The 9564-nt window shown below is 36.1% G+C and overlaps 1 protein-coding gene and 1 non-coding gene across 2 annotated transcripts; one reads left to right on the forward strand and one right to left on the reverse strand.

Annotated features, from left to right (window-relative positions):
• Positions 1–3399: 3399 nt before the first annotated feature.
• On the forward strand, positions 3400–3999 carry LOC118348441 (protein FAR-RED IMPAIRED RESPONSE 1-like). Its single transcript, XM_035690065.1, has one exon. It carries the CDS (start codon positions 3400–3402, stop codon positions 3997–3999), a length of 600 nt encoding a protein of 199 aa, XP_035545958.1.
• Positions 4000–7570: 3571 nt separating this feature from the next.
• Positions 7571–7677, reverse strand: LOC118348552. The gene has a single exon (XR_004801630.1). It is a non-coding gene; the product is annotated as a small nucleolar RNA R71 (small nucleolar RNA).
• Positions 7678–9564: the final 1887 nt, after the last annotated feature.

Genomic DNA, 9564 nt, shown 5'->3' on the forward strand with positions numbered 1-9564 from the left:
AACAGAAATCAGCCCTTTAATCCCAGAAAATACTCACTTACATGATTTTCTTTCATGACACCGAAATTAGGAATAGATTGGAAAATTAAACTTAGCAAAGCTAAATCCTTGTAGCGAAATGCTGATTTTTCACTTCACTTAGTCACTTAGGTTGGTTTGATTACACAAAATCAAACTATCTCATATTATCTCATATAATTATTATAATTTTCTCAAACTTTTACACAAAATATAATAAATAATTTAATTTTTTTAAATTGTAAAATAAAAATTATATTAAAAAATTATTTTATAATTTTATTTTATTTTATTTTATTTGAAACTGCGTAACCAAGGTTAGTTTGACTCAGTTTCTCACTAAAATTTGTGTTGTGACTTGAGCTTTATTGAGAGCTGCTACAGGGAAGCCAATTTTACTACACGAAACGCACGAACTTGCTGAGATGGATAAGTAAAAGAAAAATAAAATAACAAAATAACAAAATGTCAAATCATAAACTTCCTTTTTACTTTTTGCCTTTTCTCCTTCCTTCTATTTATAGTCTCATTCTCCCGCCCAGTTCATGAAACGTCGAAAACAGAAAATATATTTCTCCTGCATTGTTCATCCTCCGCAGCATTTCATGCGTCCAAGAAGGTAATCACCTCTCTCTCCCTAGTCTGTGTAATATGTGTGTAAGGGAAGAAATTTGTAAATATATTTTTCTGGGTAAAATACGTGTAATGATTTGTAACTTTTTGAACAATTTGAGATTACTCTCTTTACATTTTATCTTTATTTGTATGTGTACTTAGTGATTTTTAAATAAATTGATAGCATTCATTTCATCTTTATTTGTATGTGTATACTTTAGGCCTTCTACAGCTTAAAAAATTTGAAAACAAAATGCAGGCAGCTATGACCAAGATTTGTAGTGTTTTTTTTTTAAAAGAAATATTTTGTATGTACATCCGCAAATTTTAAAATTGACTTGATGGTTTCTAGTTGTGTGGATTTGACGTGAAATTGGAAGGAAGGGTAAAAACCAGATCTTAGACCAATAAATTAGATAAAAACATATATGATTTTAGTTTGATTTTTGATAGAGAAAATGTGTTTTATGGATTGGGCTCTGACTTGTAGCATTGTTGGTTATCTAATTGTATGAAATAAATTACTAGAGAAGTGAGGAGGAGTATTTTTGGTTGAATAGCTTGATGGGCGAAGAGGATGACCTGTCAAATATACCCTTGACGGCTTGTTCAAGCTCTATGAAGGTGATGGTTTAGTTTAGATTTATTTAATAAACCTTATTTTTGTTATTGTTGGAAAACTGAAATTAATGCTTTTTCTTGTACTTTTTATTTAGGCTTATTATGATGTCATGTCAACACAATTTGTTCCACCATTTGTTAGGACACAACCTCCATATACTCCACCAACCCCTAATGCCCATCCAAATCCCTATCCTTCCCCTCCATGTGCTACTCTTACAAAGCATAATGCTCATTCCATAAGCACACATTACCCCTATATATGGGGTTTTCAGGTGAATATAATACATTCTTTTATATCATATATTATGTATAAAGTTAATTAACTTATTATAATACCTTCTTTTATATCCGCCCATTTTGTAGCCCCCAATTATCCAACCATTTGGGTCATATAGCACAAGTACATCAAGAGAAGTTGATGAAATTATTAAAAGTGGGCATGATGAGACTTCAAAAACAATTAATGAAAGTGTGGCTGCGGAGCTCCCTGCAAGTAAAGAATGTACAAGTTTGCACTCAAACGAGTATGATATTGAGCAAATGGATTACACTATTCAAATTGGTAAGTTAAATATAAGAGTTTAGATTTTAAAAATTGTGGATTGAATGTTTGGTTGTTTAACTATATATGATTGTTATGTAATGACAGAAGAAGATTGTGAGATGAAGGCTAAGAGGGGTATTGATGAGGATGGTAGTGCGATAAATCATGAATATGCGCCTGTTGATGAACCCAAGTCTGGGATGACTTTAAAGGATGAAGCCGCACTAAGTGCATATTACAAGCGATATGCAAAACAAGAGGGATTTGGAGTGAGAACACAAAGGACTAAACGAGAGTCAAATGGGACAGTGAAGTATATTACACTTGGTTGTTCAAAGGGTGGAAAGCATACAAGTAGTAGTAGTAATGTATCGAAGCCACGTCTAACAACAAAGACAGAATGTAAGACTAAAATCAATGCTCGGCTCAATAATGGTGAGTGGTGTCTGACTAGTGTAGAACTTACCCACAATCATGGATTGAACCCACTAGTGTCTAGATATTTTAGATGCCATCGGAACATAGACTCACTTGCTAAATAGAAGTTAGAATTGAATGACAGAGCTGGGATAAGGATGAATAAGAACTATTATTCATTTGTTGTTGAAGCGGGAGGCTTTGACAACCTACAGTTCACAGAAAAAGATTGCAGAAATTTCATTGACAAGGCAAGATACCTTCGCCTTGGAAAAGGAGGTGGCGTGGCACTCCTAGAATATTTTGAGAGGATGCATGATATTAATCATGACCTTTACTCCACTATGGACTTGGATGAGGAGGAATCTAGATTAAGAAATGTATTTTGGGCTGATGCACGTAGTAGAGCATCGTACCTATATTTTGGGGATGTCATTACATTTGATACGACTTATTTGACTAATAGGTACGGGCTGCCATTTGCACCTTTTGTCAGTGTAAATCATCATGGTCCATCCATACTTCTAGGTGCAGAGTTGATATCTAGTGAAGACACACATACATTTGTATGGTTGTTTCGAGCATAGTTAAAATGTATGGATGGCCGAGCACCAGTTGCAATCATAACAAATCAGGACCGTGCAATGAAGAGTGCGATTGCAATTATCTTTCCAAAAACAAGACATAGATATTGTCTATGGCACATACTAAAAAAACTTCCAGAAAAGCTTGGCTCACATTCGATGTACAATTGTGGTCTAAAATCCTCCATTCTGGGGTGTGTGTATGATTCTCAAACATGTATTCAATTTGAGGAAAGTTGGGGGAGACTATTGGATGCATACCAACTTCATGATAATGCATGGCTGAGTGGGTTATATGAGGAGCGTACATTTTGGGTGCCAGTTTATTTGAAAGATGTATTTTGGGCTGGGATGAGCACTACCCAACGGAGCGAAAGCATGAACGCTTTCTTTGATGGGTTCGTACATTCGGGTACCACACTTAAAGAGTTTGTTGATCAATTCGACAATGCCCTTAGGAAAAAAGTTTAGAATGAGCAATCAGCCGACTTTAACTCCTTTAATGCCACAATACCATGTGTTTCAATTTGCAAAATAGAGAAGCAGTTCCAAAGTGTGTACACTAATGAGAAATTCAAAGAGGTGCAAAGGGAGATAATGGGAATGATTTGTTGTAACTGCTCACTTATAAAAAATGAGGGTGCAATCTCAACCTATGAGGTATCTGACACTGTGCAAATTGAAAACTTCACCAAAGACGTAAAGGTTTGCGTTTATTTCAATATTGAGGAGTTTGAGCTGAAATGCACTTGTGCTTTGTTCGAGACTCGAGGCATTTTATGTAGGCATACATTTTCTGTGTTTAGAGCCCAATGCGGTGACACATCATTACCGTCTAAGTATATCTTAGACCGTTGGAGGAAGGACTTGGCGTGCAACTACACACTTATTAAGAGTAGTTATGACAATTTACGTGCCAATCCTGATACACAGAGGCATGATCATCTTATGAGTTTGTTTTCTGAGGTAGCAAAACTTATATCGAGAAATGAGGAGCGTTACTCGAACATGGTGGACCATTTACTCGATGTCAAAGACCAATGTAGTGACTTAATGTGTGAACCAAGGCCTTCAGAGCAAATAGTTCCCACTAATAGAAGTGCAAAAAAGGGTAAAAAAGTCCTTAGTCCAAATGTTGTGAGAGGTAAAGGAAGGCCGCCGACACGATGGAAAGTTTCCACGTTGAAAAGTCTGTAAAACAGAAGAAAAAGAACAGCAAAAAACAAAAGGTCTGAAGCTCTCTTTATAGTTTTTAATTCACTTTGCTACTAGTGTATATATTTTGTTATATTGACACTTCTAATTTCTACCAGTCCATCCAATTAAGTGGATCAAATGAAATAGAACCAACCCCTCCAACTCAAGTTAGCACAGTTTATACGGTATGATTTTCTATTATGTTTTTCTATGTTTCTGTAATCCTTACTAAGAAATTTTTTCCTTCAACTGTGTAGGAAAAATGTTCAACACACACTGGTGCCTAGTGGAGTAGGTTCTATATTTTTTTTTTGTTCTATATTTTTTCCTTCAATTAGTAGAAAATGCTTCTTTTTCACGAGTTCTGCTGGATTTTGAGTTCATAAACTGAGCACAAAATTGCATGGATTGTTCTACATTGTTGACTTGAAAGAATTTTTTTTTTTTTTTTTTTAGGTTGTGCCTACCTCAAAGGGTCAAGCTCTTGCTGAAGAGTATGGCATCAAATTTTTGAAATTGTATGTGGGCAACAGGCTGTCAAGACATGGAGAAGGTTTTCTTCTCAATAGCAAGGGATATTTTTTCCATCACTTGGATGGTTTTTGGTTGTCACTGGAATTTCTATTGAACAACAAAAAACTTGTTATTTGATTTGTTTTAAGAATTGAAATTTCTATTGAACAATCATTTAAGTTTGGCACTAATTATTATTTGATGTCCCCGAATAGCGGACGTTGCAACCCTAGTAGACGTCGTGACAAAGACCCCAGATGGGGAGTGACATTTTTTCAACTGCTCGATAATATGCTTAACCAATTCTTTTTTTCCGGTCCCTGTCGAGCCTATGATGAACACGGAACTACCTGCAAAAATTGCAGATATGGGTTTGTTTTTACTCCTGTACCAACTTTGAGCAGATTTTGTGTTTTTTCCAAAACTTTTGGTGCTAAAGTTTCTGTAAGCAGCTATTGCAGTGGTGATAAACGTCGTCACACCCATAGTTCTTATTTGTTTCTCGCAATTTTCGTTCTGGGTCAACTAAATTTTGCCAAACTAAGATTCTTTCTCAAGATTAGTGACAGTAACAGTCATGAAATGCAGCACATTGAGTGATAAAGTGTTAAAAATTACATGATTAAGTTGCTAAAATGAATAATTTGTTTAACCAAAAAATGAATTAAGCTCTTAATTATATAGTAAAGTTTAATACTTGACTCAACATTAAATTCTTATTAATATCCCAAATTTTATTCTGATATTTTACTTATGTTGTAGGGCATTGTGGGAAAGATGTTAAAAATATATGGATATTATTGGAAGTACCCAACTAGCATGGCAGCAACAAAAGAAATGCCCAACAGCTAGGGATTGGAAACAAAACAAAGAAAAGAAATGAAAGAGGGCTTCACGACAGCAGGCTTCACGCACGCGAAGATGTACTGCAGGGGAGGCACGATCGTGGCTTCACAGCGTGGCCTCACAGCAAATCCACTCACGCGAGCAGGAGCTGAAGACGCACTGCAAGTCTGCAAGAACCTGGGTTGGATCGAGCAGCTCACATAGCCAAACCCACGCACGCCAAGTGTTGGGCTGAGGATGAAACGCACTGCAGAGGAGGACTGGAGTCAAAACGCAGGGGCTGGAGATGCAAAACGGCATGAAGGCGCGCACTGCAGAGCTAAAACGCAGAACCTGTGCTGGGCTGACTCAAAACGCAGGGGCTGAGACGTGAAACGCATACGGCACGGTGCTGAGATTAAACGCAGCTGGGACGCTAAGGGATTGACGCAAAACGCACGAAATGGAGACCTGAAACGCAGAAAAAGGGGCAAAACGTAGAGAGCTAGACAGTATAAAAAGAAAGTATTTTTTCGTGCACCGGACTCTCGTATTATTTTCGGATTTATTTCTTCCGCTAGCTCTTCTTCTTAGTTTTTTTGGTTTTCAGCAAATTTTGGGTTATAGCATTTTTCTTTTCCTGCAATTTTCATTCAGTGCAGTAGTTAAAGATGTTTGAATTTAATCTTTTTGGACATTTTGTTAATCTAGAGATGATAGGCTAGATTTTTAGCTTGGGATTCAATGAGTAACCCATAACTATTTGGGGTTGGATTTTATTTGATATTTAGTACTTTTGATGATTAACTTGATGGATTATATTTCAATGTGCATCTAGAAAAGATTAGAGTTCTTTGTTCTTGGTTTAGATCAGTTGTAAACGTAAAGGCACAATTGATACTTGAACAAGTAACATGACTTTGATGGTTTTCTTTTACTTTTCTATAGTTGTCATATAATTTATCAAGTAGTTTTATTAGAATAAAAATTGTGGTTCATTGCTATATTATCCGACCATGATTTCTAGGAATGAGAGAATGGTTGAGAGAAGATGAAAAGAAAAGTAAATCCATCACCAAATTAGTGGGTGAAAATTTCATCCCAAGTGTTTGTTTAATTGCTTCTTACAAGTTTAAGTCAACTTCCACACATTTTCTTTAAATCTCTTGATTCTTAGCAATTTTAGAAAAATAGATTCACTTTTATTTTCACCTTTACTCGTGCGGGAACTTCCCAACAATTTCACTCTTAATTCGTTCCACATTCCCTTAGTAAATAGCTCCATTTTGGTGTTGATATAGTTAGTGGTTAACTTCTAAAATTTATTTCTCTTTTCTTATTATTTTTGTTCATTGCTAGATCATTTAGTGTACTGATTTCTTATCACTTCAAAATTTCTTGTCACCACAAACGGTAATATGTTATCTTGCAAATATGAATTGTTTGCTAAATTCTCATTGTCCCTGTGAATTCGATCTTGGGATTTATCCTTGTATTATTTTGACAGCTTCTACGCTTGGAAGTCGAAATTAAAACATGATCAAGTTTTTGGCGCCGTTGCCGGAGACAACTGGTGTTTAGCAGAGCATTCTCATATTGTTGAGAAGACGTTTGTAGCCCTGTGAACCTCTTCACAGCTTGGGTGACATTTTTTTTTTTTATTGTACTTTATTTTTTGTTGTTGTTTGTCTTTCAAATTCTTTTATTTTCTATTCTTGTTTGTATGACTGGTTGGACTAGGGACCAAACTTCTCAGTTGGTTAGGACAGAATCACAAGCATCTTTTACCTCAGCATCACTTTCTCTTGAGTCATCTTCTGACACTAATAGTACCATGGCTGAAAATGAGAATCATGATCGGGAAGTAGTGAATCAGAATAGGACACTTAGAGATTATTTACAACCTGTCAGAACTAGCACACCCTCATGCATAATCCTACCTTTGAATGCAAATGTCTTTAATTTCAAACCTGGAATGATTCCATTAATTCCACATTTTCATGGCATGGATTCCGAGAATCTGTACCTTCATATCAAAGAATTTGAAGAGGTTTGTTCTACATTCATTGACCGAACATGCACTGAGGAGGTTATTAGACTAAAGTTGTTTCCATTTTCCTCGAAATATAAGGCTAAAACGTGGCTAAATGCATTAAGACCTAGATCCATAGGCACGTGGCAGGAAATGCAAACTGAATTTTTGAAGAAATTTTTTCCAATACATAAGACAAATGCACTTAAAAGACAAATCATGAACTTTACCCAAAAATATTCTAAAACTTTTTATCAAAGTTGGGAAAGGTTCAAGGATCTTTTAAATACTTGTCCTCATCATGGTTATGAAAATTGGCGTTTGATAAGTTTTTTTTATAAAAGTTTGACACCTAAAATACGCCAATTTGTACAAACCATGTGTAATGGAGAATTTTTTGACAAAGAGCCTAAAGAAGCATTTGAATATTTTGATTACCTTGCTGAAAATGCTCAATCTTGGGACACAACTGACGTGCATGATAGGTCTAGGCAAATTGAGTCTGGTCATAGAAAATATACTTTAAAAGAAGATGATGATTTGCGTACTAAATTAATCTTGTTGTCTAGAAAAATAGAAGCTATGGAATTGAAAAAGGTAAATGAAGTGCATGCTGTCCATAAAAATTCAGAGAAGTGTAGCATATGTGAGAATCATGGGCATTCAACTAATGAGTGTCCCACAATCCCCGCATTCAAAGAGGTATTGTTGGACCAATCTAATGTTGTAAATATGATACAAAAACCATATTCTGGTCCTTACTCTAATTCTTACAATCCAGGATGGAGAAACCACCCAAATTTTGGGTGGAGGAATGACCAGCAAGTAGCTCCAGCAGCCTTGGCTCCGGGACCCTTTCAACACGCAATTCAAGCACCTCCAATGCAAAAGAAGGGATTTGAAGAGACGGTACAGCAATTGTCAAACACCTTGCAGCAGTTTATACAAGGTCAAGCGACAATCAACAATCAAAACTCTCAAGCGATAAATGACATTCGGAGCACACTTACAAAGATGCCTACGGCATGGAGCTTTCAAGAGAACGGAAAACTTTCTGCACAACCTCAACCCAATCCACAAAGTCAGCCACCACAAGGAGCGATTGAGAGTTCAAATGTAAGGCAAGTGAAGGCAGTCACTACTTTGAGAAATGGTAGGGTGGTGAACATTCCAGCTCAAGGTTCAGACAAGGCTGGTAAGGTCTCTAAACCTGTACAAAATAAGGTTGAAAATGGTGAGTTTGAACAAAATGAAACTGAGACTGAAAAGATTTCATGTCCTGTGTCTGCTCATTTTCCTCAAAGATTGGTTCCTCTGCACAAAGATAAATATCAATCTGAAATTTTAGAAATATTCAAGCAAGTTAGGATTAATATCCCTTTGTTGGATGCTATTCAACAAATTCCTACATATGCTAAGTTTCTAAAAGATTTGTGTACGGTTAAAAGAAAGTTAAATGTGTAAAAAAAAGCTTTTCTTACTGAGCAGGTCAGTGCCATAATTCAGAGCAATACCCCACCAAAATATAAAGATCCCGGTTCACCAACAATTGCTTGTGTTATAGGAAATTCAAAAATTGGTCAAGCATTGTTAGATCTAGGTTCAAGTGTGAATTTACTGCCTTATAATGTTTATGAGCAACTTGGTTTGGGGGAATTAAAACCAACTCCTATCATTTCACAACTAGCGGACAGGTCTATTAAAATGCCAATAGGAGTTGTTGAGGATGTTTTGGTTCAAGTGGATAAATTCTTTTATCCCGTAGATTTTGTTGTGTTGGATGTTCACTTGACACCAAAATCTTCTTTTCAAGCACCTGTGATTCTTGGGAGACATTTTCTTGCTACTTCAAATGCATTAATAAATTCTAGGAATGGTGTTTTAAAGCTGAGTTTTGGGAACATGACCCTTGAACTAAACATTTTCAATATTTGTAGGCAACCTCAAGACTTGGAAGATGATGTACAAGAAGTGAAATTGTTAGAAAGCTCTCTAACCTGCTGTTTGAGTTAGAAAATATTTGTGAACTCCTCACTGATGACACCCTCATTGATGTTTCTCCTGTTTTTAATGCAGAAAATAAATTTGAGACTAAATGGAGGCCAAAGATTGAGCAACTCCCACCGTTGACAGAAAGTTTGAAGCCTTCAGCAAATGAAGTCACAACACTAGAGCTAAAGCCATTGCCGAATGAC

This window comes from Juglans regia, chromosome 5, assembly GCF_001411555.2.
Source record: "Juglans regia cultivar Chandler chromosome 5, Walnut 2.0, whole genome shotgun sequence".
In the NCBI taxonomy this organism is placed as follows: domain Eukaryota; kingdom Viridiplantae; phylum Streptophyta; class Magnoliopsida; order Fagales; family Juglandaceae; genus Juglans; species Juglans regia.

Coding starts and splice junctions, on each gene's coding strand:
- LOC118348441 (XM_035690065.1), top strand. CDS start 3,400: ATGGGAATGATTTGTTGTAACTGCTCACTTATAAAAAATGAGGGTGCA.